This window comes from Contarinia nasturtii, unplaced genomic scaffold (assembly GCF_009176525.2).
Source record: "Contarinia nasturtii isolate CC-2019 unplaced genomic scaffold, AAFC_CNas_1.1 Cnas_scaffold_326, whole genome shotgun sequence".
In the NCBI taxonomy this organism is placed as follows: Eukaryota; Metazoa; Arthropoda; class Insecta; order Diptera; family Cecidomyiidae; genus Contarinia; species Contarinia nasturtii.
The window spans coordinates 1-19,476 of NW_022197681.1; the positions used below are offsets into that span (position 1 = coordinate 1).

General features: G+C 33.6%; 1 protein-coding gene and 1 long non-coding RNA gene across 6 annotated transcripts; both read right to left on the minus strand.

The window, feature by feature from the left end:
* Nucleotides 1-5,918: 5,918 nt before the first annotated feature.
* LOC116337886 lies at nt 5,919-10,904 on the minus strand. Of its 4 annotated transcripts, none has more exons than XR_004200831.1 (6): nt 10,616-10,904; nt 9,536-9,946; nt 7,789-9,429; nt 6,926-7,686; nt 6,516-6,856; nt 5,919-6,378 (listed from the first exon to the last, which is right to left on the minus strand). It is a non-coding gene; the product is annotated as an uncharacterized LOC116337886 (long non-coding RNA). The 4 variants fall into 4 exon arrangements; XR_004200833.1 differs by lacking the exon at nt 10,616-10,904 and adding an exon at nt 10,566-10,607; XR_004200834.1 differs by lacking the exon at nt 10,616-10,904 and adding an exon at nt 10,320-10,539.
* Nucleotides 10,905-14,636: 3,732 nt separating this feature from the next.
* LOC116337884 (vacuolar protein sorting-associated protein 26B-like) lies at nt 14,637-18,894 on the minus strand. 2 transcript variants are annotated; one of them, XM_031762824.1, is made up of 8 exons: nt 18,050-18,894; nt 16,839-16,982; nt 16,514-16,746; nt 16,259-16,423; nt 16,058-16,175; nt 15,861-15,921; nt 15,303-15,701; nt 14,637-15,226 (listed from the first exon to the last, which is right to left on the minus strand). In XM_031762824.1, exons 1-8 carry the CDS (start codon nt 18,050-18,052, stop codon nt 14,937-14,939), a joined length of 1,413 nt encoding a protein of 470 aa, XP_031618684.1. In that variant the 5' UTR covers nt 18,053-18,894; the 3' UTR covers nt 14,637-14,936. The 2 variants fall into 2 exon arrangements, with proteins under 2 accessions (XP_031618684.1, XP_031618685.1); XM_031762825.1 differs by having other exon boundaries at nt 14,637-15,205; nt 18,050-18,893.
* Between the last annotated feature and the right edge of the window lie 582 nt (nt 18,895-19,476).

Sequence of the window (19,476 nt, forward strand, 5' to 3'; positions counted from 1 at the left end):
TTGGTTTTTGCTCACATAAATTTGTATTCGTCTTTTTGCAGAATATTCTGTATGTTATTGTTTTCTTCTTAGGCCGTCATATGATGAGTGAAAAGTATTTTTGTAAGACCTTAGCTTCTAAATTGCCGATCCCAAAACCTAGCACAGTGTCTAAGTTCTATAAATCAGCTAATGATTCGTTCGCATTTTTTTAAATATCAAACAGAAAGAAATTTGAACAGTAATTGCTTTGACACAGTGGAAATTGCCAAGAGAATTAATATGATTATATTTTGTGTGCGTTGTGAATGAAGTGACTCGTGTAGCGGTTTGTATGAAAGTTTTCACGAGTCAGCAGTGACTCGAGTCAGTCATAAGCCCCTTATTTTGGATACATGTACAATGGAATCCAATATGAATATAAATTGCAAATATTCGAAATTTTTTACGGTATAATATATATTTTTCTCTTTTCCTTCATAAATTGATACAGTTTTTGATAGTTGTTGACTATTATTTATAGATTTTGCTGATGAGTATGATTTTTGTATTACAGCGTATGATCATCAAACAATTCCTTGTTGATAAGACTTGTCGCGTGTAGTTATCATGTGCAAAAGTGCAACTATGCAGTGATTGTAGTTCAAAAAAAAATGTAGACATATGTGTGTGCATAATTTTTTTTTTATTTCGTACCTAGGTTTGATCAGAAGAAGAGAATGAAACAAATGGAAATTAGTCAATGAGTAACGGAGCTACTTTTTACTATTCTTCCTTTTTTTTTTTTTTTCAAAAGAGTCCATACAGATTCTGAAAACCAAGGAAAATTATTTTCCCTGGACGAATTCTTCAAAAAAATATTGCTTCAAATTGAATAGGGCCCAAGAATTAAACAAAATTATCTATTAATACATGTATGACGCAGTCTGATACTATAAGTAATTTCTAAGAAGATTTCTTTTTTGTATTTGAGCTCCATATGGTGCTATATTGGTGTTATTGGTAATAATTGTTTTAGCTCTTATGAACCATTCACGCCATTTGATATTAAATTACATTTATTATTGAGTTTTTTTAAATTTATTCCTTATCATGTTATCGTATGTTGTTTGCTGTTATTCTGCTGGTGGTCGACGTCAGAACTATTTCACTTATTTTGGATCGTTGAGTGTTGCTTGATGTATCATCAAGCTTTAAAATTGTTTTTGGTCAGTTTGTTTGTGACATAACTTAACCAAGATATCAGCTATCATCAGTCAATAGTTTAGAATAGTAAGCCATGTCCGGTATTACACACAGCACATGAGTTGAAACCAATTTTTTTGGAATTCCTGAGCTCAATTCACAGATATGTTTTTCTTTTTCGAAGATTCGTCCAGGAAAATTATTTTTTCTAAGAATTCGTGTGTAAATCTTGCTTGTATGATGTAACTTGAGCTCAAATTTTACGATTTTGATTAAAATTGCTCAGTTTGTAGCTCTTGAGATGTCCTTTCAAAAAAACATAGGCAGAATACTCTTGGGGTTACCCACGAACTCGATACTAGAAAAACTAGAACATATTAGAAAGATGTCAAATGTACATGTACATATGGCGTTTTACTAGAAATATTAGAAAAAATTAGCACATATTAGAATCCGTGGTTTCTCCCTCGAGAATACTCGATCCACGTTTTGAATAGTAGCTCTAGAATATCAAACTACCGAATTCCTATGCACAGAGAGGAAAAGTGCGCTATATTTAATTCAATTTTGATAGATTTAATATAAAATCAACCAACAAAGAATTAGATTTACCATTTTTGAGATCTATGAGGCATGTTTTTCAAAAGATACTATTTGTTGCACAAATTTTACCAACTGCTTCATTACATTCATCAACTTTTCGAAACCACAGATTCATTTGAATGTAATGAAACAATTGGTAAAATTTATTAAAAAATAGTCTCTTTTGGAAAAAATGCCTCATACTAGATCTCAAAAATAATAAATCTAATTCGTTGTTGGTAGATTTTATATTGAATCTCCCAAAATTGAATAAAATATACCACATTTTTTCTCAGTTCGTGTATTATACCTACATAATGTATGAATATATTCAATAACTCCAATTCAAATCACACATTTTCATTAAATTGGTTAGTTTTTCGGTGGACCCCCGGAGGCTTGAAATATTTTTCGAAATCCACTTGTTTATACATCGATACATCAAGCATTACTTCCAAGTACGTTGACAGTGTATTTTGTTTTTATTTTAATTTTGCAATGGAAAATATTATTACTGATTAAAAAGACATTTCAATAAGACATTTTGATATTTCGAAAGATTGTTCACACTCTTCGCGTGGAGCATTTTAATATCATGTGACTTCCCATAATGTATTCAATCGGGTATTTTACAAAGAATATTTCTGTATGTTTTTTTTTAATTTACTATATACACAGAAAAATAAACTGACATTTTTTGTAATTTTCATTGATTTATATGCAGGGACTACCACGACATATTTATAGTAAGATATTTATTTATAATACTTAGAAATAAGTCTTAATTCGTTGCGTGCACTCTACAATGCAAACGCACGACTCTGCTTGTACATACACAGAGACGAAGAGTGCAAAGGCTACTCTGTGTTCTCTGTGTATAAACAGAATCTGTTTGAAGATAAAGACGACTTGAACTGACAAATATTCTTTCTAAATAGAGTGTAAACATAAAAACTTGCATGCAGACAGGCCAAACCGTGGCCGAGATGTCAAATCACAAATGTCATTAGTTGTCCCTATCGAAATCTGCTGTCAAGCAAGTTATATATTAATTATTGTATAACATTTTGTTGGAGACTTATTTATTTAGAAATATATAAAAAGAATGTGAATGTGAACAAAAAAGATAAAAAAAATTATTATCGTGACGAATTATGTAATAAAATAAATATCTAGGGGGATTCCGCGCGTATTTATGTACCAAAATTTAACTTCATTCTTAAAATCCATACCGAAATTATGCCCAAACTGTCACACTGCTAGCGCCACGACGGATTACAATGTAATCTACACTAAGTTGCCGCCAAATAGTGAAAAGACTTTTGCTCAGTTGCAACCAACGGACTAGAGCTCCATAGTTGTCCGTAGTGGCGCTAGCAGTGCTACAGTTTTGCATTTTATACAGTCTCTTATGGGGTATAATTTCGGTGTGTTAAAATCTCATAAAAATTCAAATATCTCACCGTATCTGACAATATCCGTAAGTATTCACCGATATCCACCATGTAGGATACTTCAAATTTTGTAGAATATTTTGACATTTTTAGAATATGGGCGAATATGAGATAATAATGAATGGTGGTGAATTTTTGGCGCTGCAGACTGCATTAGCGACATTAAAATATTTATAATAGGTGAATTATTGTGACAGCTTCTAAGCTGTCATGGTAGTTGTTTGTTACATGTGTGTAAGTTTTTGCATTACAAAGCAAAATTGAAATGTGCCATTTGCAATGGAACGGTTCTGGCGTGAGTATCAAAACTTCTACGAATATAAAATTCCAAAAATTATTAAAGATATTTTGGCTGTCTGTGCAATCTATAGAGCGTCATTAAGTAATTTAAATGAACAAAGTATAGTTAATCAGAACAAATCAATATATTTTTTAATATTGAAAAAATGCCACTTTTTTGGGGAAAAAATTATCAAACACGTTAGATGGCGTTAGTTTAAATGTAAATTTCTATGTACATACGGTGGCGCCGCCCTACACCAAAAATTACTGAACTATAGAGTAAGGTACTATTGTTAGAAGCTGTCATAATAATTCACCACTTCTTCATTCCCTGTTCTTGTCAAGTTCAACATTGTCGGTATTGCAGTTCAGAAAATCTCAAAATATCTCCCAAAAAATGTAAAGTTGTGTTAACATCTCTTGAATTTGTTGAAATCCCCCGAATTTGTTCATATTTATTCATATTTAAGAGCGCGGAATCCCCCTAGATAAATATTATAATTCAATTACTCAGCGGCTAGTGTGATTTCATACGTCTATACCGCTGCAAAGCGGTACCAATATATACAAACACACAAAGGTCGACTCGCTTTGGATAACATTTCTATTTTTTACATCTAATGACGGCTCATCATTTTTGTTTTTATTTTATTAATAAAACTAAATTAAAAAATGTAAGTTTTTTACGAATGCGATTGCGTGGTTTTATTGTTCTGCTGTGCAGCAGCAGCAGGAATATATTGAGGTTATTTGTCCTCCTGAGTCAATTTTATTGTATTATTTTTTTGTAGTTCTTTTATTTAATGCACGTTTAAAAAATTAACAAAAACCAAATTAGGAAAATTGATGTATTGTTTTATTTTATTTAAAATATTTTCATTTATAAGTTTCATCGTTGTTTCAAATATTCTGTTCGCTATATGATACTCTTTTGTTCCACATTTGATACAAATATCAGAAAATTTGGAACAACGATGAAACTTATAAATGAAAATATTTTAAATAAAATAAAACAATAAATCAATTTTCCTCATTTGTTTTTTGTTAATTTTTCAAACGTGCATTAAATAAACGAACTACAAAAAAATAATACAATAAAATTGACTCAGGAGGACACCTAACCTCCATATGTTCCTGCTGAACAGCAGAGCAATAATACCACGCAATCGCATTCGTAAAAAAACTTACATTTTTTAATTTTAATTTAGTTTTATTAATAAAATAAAAACAAAAATAATGAGCCGTCATTAGGTGTAAAAAATAGAAATGTTTTTTAAAGCGGGTCGACCTTTATGTGTTTGTATATATTGGTACCGCTGTGCAGCGGTATACGCGTATTCAAGCATACTTTCCGCTGAGTAATTGAAATATAATATTTATTTTTTCACATAATTCGTCACGACATTAATTTTTTATCTTTTTTATTCACATTTCACATTTTTTTTTTATATTTATATAATAAATAAATCCCATACAAAATTCAATACAATAACTGTCAAGTGTAGTTTTGTTAATAGGGATTGATAAGTTTCTCGCGTGGTCCACCTGTCAAATCGCTGTCGTCGACTTGTTCGACGGATTTGTACTGGGTGCTTGCATGCTTAATAAATGATAAATAAATAATTTTTTATGTTTTGTGTTGTGAATGTGGCGCGATAATTGCATGGCTTTATTCACAGACCGAGTATCGCCGAGTATTGTTAATAAGTTTAAATTTCAGACGGATAAGTTCTCATTTTTTTATCTTATTGATATATTTTCGTTAGTTCTTGCGAGTATTACACCAGTGCGAGTATTACACTCACAAAATCGAAAAAATATGATATGCATGAACAAAACAAACACAACACCAATTGATTTGAATTCCTTTGGAATATTTTTAAATTTTTCAAGCAAAAAAAATTTTTATTGACATTAAAATCCGTTGCATTCATTTAAACGATCAAGCTGCTTGTAAGAATGACAAACAGCGAACAAGATAATTATATTGTTCGTTGTGCGCACACAGCAGCAAGAACGTAAGACTCTGTTTATACACATAGAACACAGAGTAGCCTTTGCGCTCTTCATCTCTGTGTATGTACATTGTACAAGCAGAGTCGTGCGTTTGCATTGTAGCGTGCACGCAACGAAATAAGACTTATTTCTAAGTATTATAAACAGTGTTTATTTTAGATGGTGTAAATTAATCTAGATAAGATATAGATAAAAACAGTTTTTTTGAAAACCATCTAGCTATAGATAAAGATGAGTATCTAAAAAAACTATCTAGAAACCATCTATATAGTATCTATCTAAGTATTTTTTCTAGATACTTTTCAGATGAAAACAAGTGAAAGCCAATTTAAATATGTTACATTTTTATATGTAAAATATTATATCGACGACGCTAGAAAATCCATACTGAAATACAGATACTACAAATAAATTTTAAAGAATATATTGTTTATTTGCACATATTTTTTGTTTCGAATACAGTTTATTACATTAGCCGTTTTATATGCATTCATATTGATTTTGAACCTTTTGTCAATTCAAATGAAGGTTAAAATATCCTTTCTTCCATACGATTTTGATTTTCATCTTTTCGCGATCTAACGAAAAGATGTTTAGATATCGTTATTATTTCTAGATAGATATTAGATTAGATGGTCAAATTTTGAACTATCTAGATGAGATGTTTAGATACCATCTTATCTATCTTATCTGAGTATCTAAAAATAGATTGTCATCTAAAGCAAACACTGATTATAAATAAATATCATACTATAAATATGTCGTGGTAGTCCCTGTTTATATGAAATATGAACATTTTACACGAGTTTTCGTATAAATCCTAAATTTATATGTAGCTAATAAAAATTTTTCTGTGTGTATAGTAGGGTGTTTCTCATATCTGTAAATAAAAAAATGGTATGTTTCAATTTAAAGAGCATAAAATTCTGTTTCGAATCGTAGCATTAATGTATAGCATCGATTGATATTGACACTTTCCGAAGCAAAAAATTCTTTTCAAAATCGAATGATACTTACAATGAAAAAACACTCCGTTTGTACTCCTGCGCAGTCAACATCAACCAAATGGGGTGTCAACCTTTTGCTACGCTACTATCCCACATGATCGGGATAGCCTTAATAACTAATGTTACATTTAATTTTTTTTTGTTTGCGTTGTGCTGATTAGACAGCATGATCAGCTGGTTGCTGGTCATACTCGAACATTTCTACATCAATATCCACGTTGGGGGCAGCAACAGCGGCTGCTTCAGCGACAGCAGCGGCTACTTCGGCAGCCTCAGCGACAGCTTCGCGGGCTTTGTACAAATATCTATTGATCGCCTCCGGTATCGGAAGTCCCAGCAATGTCCATAGTCCTGAAAAATCAAACAAATGAATCTTCTTAAACCATCATTCAAGCGCAATTGTGCGTCAATTAGCCTTACCTTTCAGCAGAATGTTCTTAGCAGCCACGACGTCACGATGCCAAGTCACAGAGCATTCGAGGTTTAATTGCCAGTTTTTATAGTAACTTTTTACTTTTGAAAATAAAGGCTCGTCTTCTTCCGATGCTTCATTCATGGCGCGTTGCAACTGTTAGAATACCGATAAATCTGCCTTGCCCAACTTTGACACAATTTTTGTTGGCAGCAATGTTCTAGCGTCGGGTATGCACCGGCATCTCTTGAATCTGGCCGCTTTGTTCTGGTTTTGAAATCGGCACATACATCTTTGAGATGTTCCCCATTCGTCCACCAGATCTATGACACAATTTCGGCGCTTCTTTATTGACCTCAAAGTCTTACGAACTCCTGGACAGCGCACGTGCTTTTTGATACTTATTGGGCTGTCAGGTGGTATTTCGCCATCAGCACCAAAAAAAAACAAAGTCGGTTGCTTATCGGTAACCTTTTCCACCCAATTGTCGACAACACTACTGCTTTTGATGTGTTTGTCCAAGGCGAGTCGAGTGTGCTTGGCAGTCGAGTAAGCGCAGATTCCATGCTTCATCATCTTGACTCGGTGCTTGATGTAGTCCAGCCAATGTGACCCTTTTGGCGATGGCATCACCGGGTACGTTTCACGGTTTTTGTCTGTCTCAGCGCTCCTCTTCGATGAACTTTTTGGTCCAACGCTTTGCTTTGGCATTTCGCACATTCTGACCTGTCTGCCAGTGAAACTGCTTGCTCGACATTACGAAGTTGGTCTGAAAATAATTAAAAAAATGAAAAGTTATTGAATTTTGGCACTTACGCAGTGTATTTTCCATTGGAACACATTCAACATATTAAATGTATACATAACTTACTTCTTTTCCACTTTTATTGGATTATTGGATTATTGGATTATTGGATTTGTACGGGGAGCATACTAGGTCTACTTTTCAGTAATATCCATAGTTTCTCGTTGCTCAGGTTAATTTACCTATTGCAAGATGCCCGTTTTGAGTTATGATGCTACTAGACTGCCGGGGTTCCATCTGTTCGGCACAGTCGCCCTTGCTGTTCAGCATGGTCTTCAGCGGCCCTTGCTGTTCGGCAGGGCCCTTCTGTGACCATAGCTGTTCGGCAGGGCCTAGACCATTGCTTCCCCAGATGGCGCTGGGTTCCTCTATTCAATGTAGGAATGCTACCACCACTGATTTACCGGTATATTCACCAGTAGTTCACCACTACCTTTTTACGGTTGACGTATTGGATATTTGACATATCCAAGACACCAACCTAACGTAAAGGCACTCCATTTTACGTGTGTCTATGCTGAACCCATTATTCGTTGTGCACACACACGGGACCGACGGCTTTAAGTGCTCTCCGAAGCACTCCACAAGTCCGAGACCCGGCTCAAATTTCTCCTCATTAAACCACTGATAATCCCTGAGCGAATCACGGTGGAAAAATACCGGACGAAATTTGACCGAGAATCGAACTCGTGTCCTCATGCTCACAAACCTGGCACGCTAACCACTAGTCTATTGCTGAGTTTCCACTTTTAATGTTGTGTGTTACTGTGGTATTCCAACTCCGCACGCCTGTATCAATGCCCGCAAAATTTTTGAATTTTCTATCCATAATCATTTGAATGATGCGACGAGAACGGTCGATTTCTTCCTTATTTGTCTTCTTCTTGGCCGAGTACTGCAGAGACACAGCGATTCCATCGGTGTTTATGGAAAAGTCAAACTTCTTTTTTCCGCGCACGAATCGCCGAATTTTCCGCATGTAGAAATACTGATTCCACCAATGATCACTCGCATCGTTAAAATCCCTTTGTGGAATATTTATCATGCTGGTTTTACCGTTTTTATTCTCAACTTCCACTTTCGGTAGCAATTTTTGCGAAGACAGCACCTGGTGCATACTCGAATAGTCAATTTTGAAGTGCTTTCGGCGAAAATCACACATCGACACCACTGCTAAATTCCGGATGAATGGCCGAAAGTTTGGATCGTCGAGCATTTGTTTGCGCTTGGGGCACCACTTACGTTTCTTCTTTGACTTTTTGCGCTTTCTTTTCATTCGTTTGGGTCGGCCCTGATGTGGCCACGTCGAATTGTACTCTTCTATCTCGCGTTGTATAGATAGGAACATTGGCATGGCCTTAAACCAATGTTTTTCGTCAGTCGTGGAATCATGCAGATCGATTTCTGGAAACACATTCAGGTCGTTCACCATGTCATACAACATGCCACACCGTTCGAGTTTGTTTGGATCGTGAATTGGCACTCTGATGTTTTTTTCTTTGATGATCAGTCTTAGAACGATTTCGATGTCACTTGGCAAAAATTTCTCTGCGTCTGTGTTCAATTCGAACACTTTCAGTTTAAAGTACTGGGTGATGTGTTTGTTAGGATGCGTTGTTGAATTGGTGACGACGTTTTCTGTGTATTGATTGGCCAAATGCTTGAGGCCATTGTTGGGCCAATCGATACGATGGTAGTCGTCAAGACCTAAAAATGAAATATGTTTGTCAAATGTGTAGTCAAAACTCGCTATTTTATAAACGGGATGAAATTGTTCAAAATATCTAAATAAATCAACTATTATTATTATTACCTTCGACGATTGCTTTGAATTCAGGGTCGATACGTGGCAGCTCTGCTCGTGGTCCTCGTGGCCTTGTTCCTCGTGGTCTGTACGTCCACTTCGGTTTCGGTGGCTGATTTTTATGCCATAGCACTTGGTTAAAGCAGAGTTGGATCTTTTTTTCTCCACTTTCACCAAAGAATGCGAAATCATTATTCTCAATGCCTATGTTCGTACGCCTTTTGCACCTCGAACAAGAAAAGCAATGAGCCCAAAACGCAAATTGAAGTGGCTTGCAAACTCAGGTCCGTTATTTTGCTCATCAGTGCTTGCTGGAATTGTGGGCGAATGATTGTCTTCAGCGCACATTTGATCGTCGTAATCTCATCCTTCATTTCTCCCTTCGCTGGTATGGATGGCTTGAAACGATTTGCCATTTTCCTATTGAAAAAAAAAACACACACACATTCGATTTAGTTTAAAAACGAATACTATTGAATTGGCGATATTTAGACATTTTCATTGATCCATATCAATATTTTTTACTAAATGATTTTTCATATTAATGATCCCGGCTGAGACACAAAAATATCGATATTTTTATATAGAAATTTACGAATGAATAAATCTCCTGCACAAATATGCACACACGCACACACATGTTTTAAATTCAATTTTTTCGAGCGACAACAGAACAAGAATCTATCTCCTTTTTTGGTACACACACAAAATGATGCAGCACACACAAATGACACAAATCTTCGGATTGATAACAATGGCAGTGATTTAGAGAAGAAAACAATGTAACGCTTACTATTGAGTATTCAGATTCAATTTGAGCTCAAACAATAAGCTATTAACTGTTTCTCTTCTCTAAACAATGGAACCAATTCAAAATGGGTATCACCGCTTGAAATGAATTTCACCACCTCACGCAACAGAATTATGCACTGCAGAATAATTGTGAAATTCATTACTTTTTTCATAAAATGATATTTTCAACATTAAATAATTATTAAACTACTTAAATATATTTCACATTATAAATGGCTTATATTACGTGCTATGAAATAAAAATGAATTTCACAATAAGAAGTAGAGGTGACTCACACTGGTGACTTGAATTCAACAATCTGTCTGCACACAAAAGACACCTAACCTCAATATGAGACGATTTGACATAAAATTCAGTTTATCCGAAGTCTCATTTATTTTTGGATGTTTTTTGTGTGTGAACTCCCGATCAATCGATTGATCAAGTATTGAAAAATTCGGATCAAATCGATACAAAACGCACGTGTATCGAAAATGATATGTATTATCAGCAAAAGCGTAGAATAATTGAAGCGTTGAATTGGAATTTACGCTGCTGTAGTTTATATCGTAATAAAATGTAATATTGATTTATTGACTTGGTATTTACGTAGGCGACTATTTAAGTTTCTTCAATATGTATGTTTTAGTATTGCCCGATGCAAACCATTGTCATATTCGTTAAGTTTAACATTTTGTAGCATAAACGTTCTCAGAACGTTTTGTCATTCGATCGTTATTTGTATTGTTTACCGTAACATGTAAATTGCGTCTCAGCCAAAAAATGAATTTTACTCGTGAAAATTTTCGAGCGATTATTTTTTTCCACTTTCGATTGGGTGTATCACAACAACAGTGTTTTGATCAACTTCATTTGGCCTTTGGCGATGAAGTACCAAGTCTTCGGACAATTTATAATTGGTACAACGAATTCAAGCGCGGTCGCCTATCGCTCATCGACGAGTTCCGCGAAGGTCGTCCAAAATCAGTTTTTGTACCAGAAAACATCGATGCTGTCAGAAATATGATAATGGAAGATCGTCATGTAACATATCACGAGATTGAGGCATCCCTGGGCATTAGTGCGACCAGCGTATTTAAGATTTTACAGTGAATCTAATATTTTTGGTAGACAAAATATTGCATGACACACTCCACTCACACGCCATTCGTATATGAATCCTATGTTAGTGGAGAGTTTCTCTGCTTACTTTGCTTGTTATTTTGTCTATCAAAAAAATTAGATTCACTGTACATGAACATTTAGCTGTCAGAAAGATTTGCTCTCGTTGGATACCACATAATTTGACAATCGCTCAAAAAAAGGCTCGTGTCGATTGGTGTAAACAAATGCTCAAGAAATTCAATCGTGGTGTTTCAAAATCCGTGTATTTTATCGTCACTGGTGACGAATCATGGATCTACGCGTATGAGCCCGAAACTAAACAGCAGTCGACTGTATGGGTCTTTCAAAGTGAAGATAACCCAACAAAAGTTGTTCGAGCTCGAAGTGTTGCGAAGCAAATGGTCGCCTGTTTTTTCGCGATAAGTGGTCATGTGGCAACAGTTCCACTAGAGGCTCGTAAGACCGTCAATTCTGATTGGTACACCACCATTTGTTTGCCCGAAGTGTTTGATGAAATAAGAAAAAACAACCGCCGTCGCAAAATAATTCTTCATCATGATAATGCGAGCTCTCACACATCTCATCAAACAGTCGATTATTTGACCGGTCAAAAGATCGATTTAATGGGTCATCCGCCGTACAGTCCTGATTTGGCACCCAACGATTTCTTTTTATTCCCGAGCGTGAAGAATAAACTGCGTGGTCAACGATTTTCATCGCCCGAAGAAGCAGTTGATGCGTTCAAAACACACGTTTTGGAGATATCACTTTCGGAGTGGCATGAATGCTATGACAAATGGTTCGAGCGAATGCAAAAGTGTATTGATCATCATGGCGAATATTTTGAAAAACAATAAAACCATTTTCGATGAAACCCCATTGTCTTATATATGTTTTTGAAAAAACTTAAATAGTGACCCTCGTACAACGCCAATCGTGTTCTCGGTATGAATGAAGCGGCGTTTATGACATTTCGAAAACCAATGAAATGATCGTCAAATGTCATAAGGCTCGGTTCACATCAATAATACTAATTCAATATTTAGACATTAGACAATTTTTGCTTTAAATAGTTTTTTGCTTCGGAAAGTGTCAATATCAATCGGTGCTTTACATTAATGCTACGATTTAAAACAGAATTTTATGCTCTTTAAATTGAAACATCCCAAGTCAGTATAATACTCTTTTCGAAGAGTGTACACGCTCTTCTCACACTCTTCGTATAGTTTTATTCGACTCCCTTCTCACATTCTTCTCACACTCTTCTCACACTTTTGCATAAAACACGTATATATATTACGTGTTTTATGCAAAAGTGTGAGAAGAGTGTGAGAAGAGTGTGAGAAGGGAGTCGAATAAAACTGTACGAAGAGTGTGAGAAGAGCGTGTACACTCTTCGAAAAGAGTATTATACTGACTTGGGATACCATTTTTTTATTATGAATATGGGAAACACCGACCCTCTCTTGCGTCCTATATTGACAATGTATTTGAAGATGATTCCATTGAAGGAGCGCCATCTCTTTCATGCCCTTGAAAACAATGAAGCTTGTAAACTTCGCAAATTTCTCATATATTTTTTTCTTCAAATTTTATTTCAAAATTGTATAAATTACACTGCGGGCCCAGTCGGACTAAATTGTATACTTTTACGATTTTTTTATATAAAAAATCCATATGGATTAAAAAAAATCCTGAAGGAAATTCAAAATATTAAAACAATACTCAAAATTATTTTTTTTTTAAATTCATTTTGTTAATTGTCATCGATTTTACGGAGCAAAACAAAATTGTCAACTGAAGCTGTCACAGAAAAAATACAAATACATGAACATCACATGTACGCTCAAAGTATCACAGCGATGAAGCTAAGTAGTGAGCGCATGTATTAGAATGTTCGCTCAGCATATTTTTCTCTGTTGTTATGGCTTGTACGTGTGTCGCTTGTGTACATGTATTGTTTTTGTGACAGCTACAGTTCGTTTTGCTACAGTTCGTTTTGCATTATATGTTTTGCTCCGTAAAATCAAATGAATTCATTATTTTGTTATTAATTTTGAGTATTGTTATAATCTTTTGACTTTAAATCAACTCAGGATTTGTTATTAATTTTGAATAGAACAAATCCAAAAAGTATACAATTTAGTCCGACTGGGCCCGCAGTGTAAATAAGTCATCATATCAGCAGCGACAAATAATAATTAATAATTGGAACAACAACACACAAAATATTTTTCTTGGATGGAATCGCAGATTTGCGTTAAGGTTTTTTGAAGAAAAAAGAACTGGCAACATTTTTAATTTTTTATTTGCATAATACTGATAATTAATCTGAAAAATATTCTCTTCATGTTGTTTGCGTTGTTTATTTTGACAGATATACAAAAATAATATTTTCTCCAATTGTCATCTCTACATATCTCTACACCGTAAAGCTATCTCATAAGTCAAAACACGAGAATCATATAACATAAAATATTTGTGTGTTGTTACTTCAATTTTTTTATTTATAATAAATTCTATTAATTATTTTCGTTGCTACTATTGCAAAACTTATTTAATTTATATATGAGAAATTTGCGAAGTTTACAAGCTTCATTGTTTTCAAGGGCGTGAAAGAGATGGCGCTCGCAGAAAGTGATTCGCTTGAAAGTCTACTGTAAGAGAGGGTCGGGAAACACTCTAGTATACAGTGCAAATATGTTTGTAAACTTACATTTTTACAGAAACAGTAATATAATAAAATAATTATGATAAAAAATATAAAGTTTTTTGTATCGCAACATGTTAAATATAACGCCATCTATTAAAAAGAGAGATATTGTAATATTTTACAGTAAGATAAACTTTTCGTAAGCAGATGTACATAAACCATTATAAAACTTTGAATTATTTGAATCAGATGAATCATCCAAATGTCAAACGAGCACCATTTATTGTATTACGATCGTGATCATTCAAAAAATCCTTGATGAGCGTCAAAAAACTTGAATCGGACCAAAATAAAAAATAAAGATGTAAAAACGTATTCTTTTGTGGAAAAAATAATCTGAGCAAAGTTTCACGTCAATACGATACCATAAAGGCACGGCTCCCCATACAAAAATAAGTTTTTTAGGTATTTTTGTATGAAAAGTCTGTTAAAAATTATTGGTATCTGAAAACATTAATCAATTTAATAAAAGGCAAAAATTTGTGAGTAAGTAACTCTCTGCTCATCTTATTTTATTTCTGTCCAAATTCATATGTGCATCGATAAATTTCTTTTTTCTATTTGAATAAATCAATTTCCAATACAGAACTATGTTAATTTGTATGAATTTGTCCAAAAAATGGATACTTCTTCATTTCAAATTTATGGATTGTTAATTATTTCTTTTTTATTTCGCAATGCGAATGTATCAGGTTTGAATAAAGAGATGAATTTATTGAATCTTAAAATGTCTATGTTTTTCCATTTTCTAATACAAAAAAACAATAGAAATTGGAGCTCTAATTTGCCATTGCTGGTTGGTTAGCATTTTCCATTTCGTCATCTTCGTCATCGTCAAATAATGATCCAGTACGTGATTTTGTTCTTATCTGGTTTGCACTACTGGTTTCACTTTCTGTTGGATTGGCTGAAGCGCCATCACCCGATTCCCGCTGCTGTGGCACATTCTCTTCGACTTGCAAAGAAGTAGTGGTATTTGCAGCACTCTCACACAGATTTGGAGATACAGCGACATCCTCTGAGGACAACGGCAAATTTGATTGAGCTTCTGTATGAAATGAAGTATCAACTGTTCATTAGAATGATTACTATTTTTGTATCAAGTTAATAACAAAACGTCTGCGTCATCAATAAACTTGGTTTACCATGATCTGGGCTCTCTTCTTGGAATAAACCAACTGTTTTTTCACCAGCCTCACCACTCATATTGTCATCACGGATACTGCTGTTTTCGCCATCGCTATTAACATGAGTGTTTGATGACATGCTGGATATTGGTGCTTGCGGTTTAACCATTATTTCGCCATCAGAACCAACTAAATGCGAAGGTACATGCGGATTAGTCGATTGTGTTATGGCTGATTTTCGATTTTTATCCGATTTACGCCACAATGTTATCTCTTGCTGCTTAAAATATCGTCGGTCCTCGGTATCCATTAGAACCAGATTCAAAAAATATCGAACGGAAAATTTCTTGTTAATGTCACGCATAGTAGGCGTCAAATCGTAACCCGCCAAAAACACACGAATTGGTATACTTTCACCTGAAACCCACAATATCGTATACGAGTGAAAAATTATTTGGATTAAAAAATATTGCCGCTGAATTAATATTGTCATGTTTGGTTTTCATATGTATAACTGAAATTTTTTGAGTGTTTATAATTACAAAATCAAAATATCGGATGTTTATAGTTTTATACCTTTCACTGGGGCACCATCCATAATTTCGTATTTTGCTATCGTTTCATTTTCTGTGAATACCTAAGGTTAATCACAAAGAAAAGAATGGAAATAATGGAAATTATTCAGTAAGCAATGGAAAAATAATCTAAAGAATTGAAAGCATTTCTTCAGTAATAGAATGATGATTTTCAAGTTATTATATCTTGGGACATACATTCACAGGACCCGATCCAGTTGTTTCACGTTTTATTATTGCAATTTCCATATGTTTTATTTTAATGCGAACAAGTAAAAAATATATTTTCCCAACAATAACATCTTTTAAATGATACCTGAAATACAAGTTCCAATCAATAAATAATATTAAAAAAACTGATCCCATTTCTGTATTTAGAAGTCAACAGAAAATACCTACTTTGATTTATTGTACTCAAATTCTATATGTAAACAGTCTTCGATACCAACTTCCATTTTGATGGGACAATTCATTTCCGGATAACTACATAACGTGTGAACGGCGATATCGATTTCGCGAACAACGTCGCTAATGCGTCGAACAATCGTCACACGTAGGAAATATCTGTAAATATGTAAGTATGCGAAAATTATAGTCAATATCATTAAGTTTCGAACAAAATATGCCATGAAATATGTGTAATAAAGTGTTTACCGTAATCGAACGTTAGATCCAACGTATACTTCGTATGGCTTTTCAACATTTGCAAATTCAAATGGATAGCTGGTATTTTGAATCAAATCGCCAGGTCTTGCAAGCTCTTTGACCATTGAAACGAACTCGTGGTGATTTCCACGATCATAGTATAACTCAATTTGACCAATTAGTTCCACTTTGATGCCTTGGTGCTCCAATTTGCTACCGGGCTTCTTCAATGTTACATTGACCTGAGAAAGAACAAATAAAAATTATAGAGTGTGAAAAATAATTGCAATAAAAAGTTTGTGGTTCCACTAATTATCATTTAACATAAACTAACTTTTCCCGATACAGTTTCCCCATCATAGTACAGAAGATATTTTTCTTTTTTGCCATCTTCTGTTTTAACTTCGGCCAGTTTACGTGATTCACTGTCATCAAACACGATATCAATATCGGCCGACTGTCCAAATCCAAGGAAATTCTAGGTAAATGAAAAAGGAGAAATAATCATCTCAATATTGAATATTGATATTTTAGTTACAATTATTAAGTCAACTTAATATTAGAATTATCTCAGTTGCAGTAAATTACGCCCCGTTAGCATTCAGCAAGGGTATGGCATGCTATGTAAAATGTTGGCGAACAAAAACCTTACAAATTTGTCGGAATAAACCTTATAATTCTATGAACAAAATTACACAAATATGATATAGTCAATACGAAATTTGTAATTCAGATTCTATCCGATAGATGGCGTTACGGTTTGGCACGTCGTCATGTCTCTCATATACGTGCCATTCCCTTGGCATTCAGTCATATCAGTCATATCAATTCTAATTAGAATTTTATCTTTATGAACTCAACGCTTATTTCAATCATAAACATTAACTTTTAAAAGACAATTTTTTGTATTCAACTGCAATATTCCAGAAAAGTAATTCTTTTAATCTAAAAATCTCGAGTGGAATTTCCAATTTTGATATCGAAAGCTATAATTATTCTAATCTTCATCAAGAAAATATCAAACTCAAAATTAACCTTTGTGTTATTTTATTCCAAAGAACTTCCACATATAAACTTTAGTTTGTGCGATTGTTTTTTTCACAGAACTTCGTGTTAACTGAACAAGGCTGCATGAACTAAGGTATGTAATCAATGCAGTATAATATTCAAAACTTGAATTTGACAGCGAAAAAAACTGTTGCCGTTCAGCACAGTTTTGATGATGCACACTCACTGCATTACATGTTGTATATACTCAATACTCAATAGTATACTACACAACCATTTGATAAAGATGGGCATTTAACAATCAATTTTAGATTTTTTGAATATGAGTTTCAATTTGAGAGTGGAACAATTAAATAACTTTACAATGGTTCAATTGGTGCGCCCATTTCAAAATTGTATTCCTCCCCAACAATCTAGTAATTTCATTCAAGTAATTCGTAAGTAAAGTCACTTTATTTATTTTTCAGTGAATTCGTGACACAATGAGGATGAAAAATTGCTATGATAACAAAAATATGTACATTTTACTACACTTACCATGATTGCTAGTCACTCTGGTGACTGATTGCTGATCGTATGTGTTATTAATTAGGCTCGAAATATGAAGAATAAAAAAAGATTCTTTGCTTTTGATATTTTTGTGCCACACAAATTTCTCACACACAATCAGGAGTTACGTTTTTCCTGACATTGGCTTTTATAAACATAATATACAGAAATTAGGTTTGTGCAGATTTTAAGTTGACAATAAAAAAGCCAAATTGTATATTAATCTAGCAAAAAACAGCAGCAGCAACAACACTCAAAAATACTAATCTTTATTCATTGCACAATTGCACTCAATATTCAATATTGTTTTTATAGTTATTGTATGATGTTTCAACTTTATGATTTTGTTCTACTTTTTTATGCGTTCTTTTCGCTGCCAATTATCAGAGTTTGATAGTTTGACAAAAATGAATGAAAAAAATGTTGGCCAAATTAAAGCAGTTTGTACACAATCACAAAATTATAATAAACAATTCCTCTGTTTTTCTCTTTATTCACATACAAAACTAAATGACAAAAAAGAAAAGAAAAAAACTAACAGCGAACTGAATTTCATTGATTTATACAGTATTTTCTAAAATTTAGTTTCGTCTTGTTACTTGATTCGATAAGTCTTCTATTTTTTTTCTCTTCCCTTATATTAACGTGAACTTTGCGTCAATTTCATTCGGTCTTTTACGTTTTTATCACCCATGTAATTGTCAATGTATTACATACAGGCGAGCAAAATTCGTCGGCTGAAACAACCATTAAATAACACACAATAAAGTAATGGCGCATAAGACATACAAATACATTTTCTATAAACTTAGTCAACTTAATCAACCCACAAACTATACACACACACTATACAATTCATGCAAATACAAATGTGAAAAATAAACTAAATGAATGATATGGCGAAATTATAATTGCGGCGACTTTCATTAAAATGTCAACTTGATGTGTACAAAAAAACATCGGATTTTCGCTTGGATTTTTCTTTCAACTTGTTTGAGATGAATAAATTGATTCAATGAAGAGCAATTCGCCGAATCACATCGAGCAATACATTTTAAATGACATAAAATAGTAATATGTCAAAAAAACATAAACACATCGCATATAAAAATAGTTGATTATGAAAACATTATGTTTGTAAATACTCTGAAGAATTACAAATGATATTTGTGACGCAAAAATAAAACAAATTAATAAATGTAAAAAATAATGACAGAAAATACAGAAAGGATGATATTGCTTGTACCACAAAATTGAAAAACTAACATTTAGAAAGAAAAAGTTATATACAAAAGAATATCACATTTGAAAATAAAATCATTGTCATTGAATTATACAATGTCAATAATCAAATGGTTTGTCAGCAGATTTGGTTAACACCATTTTATAATTCGCCCATTAAATCGGGTAAGATA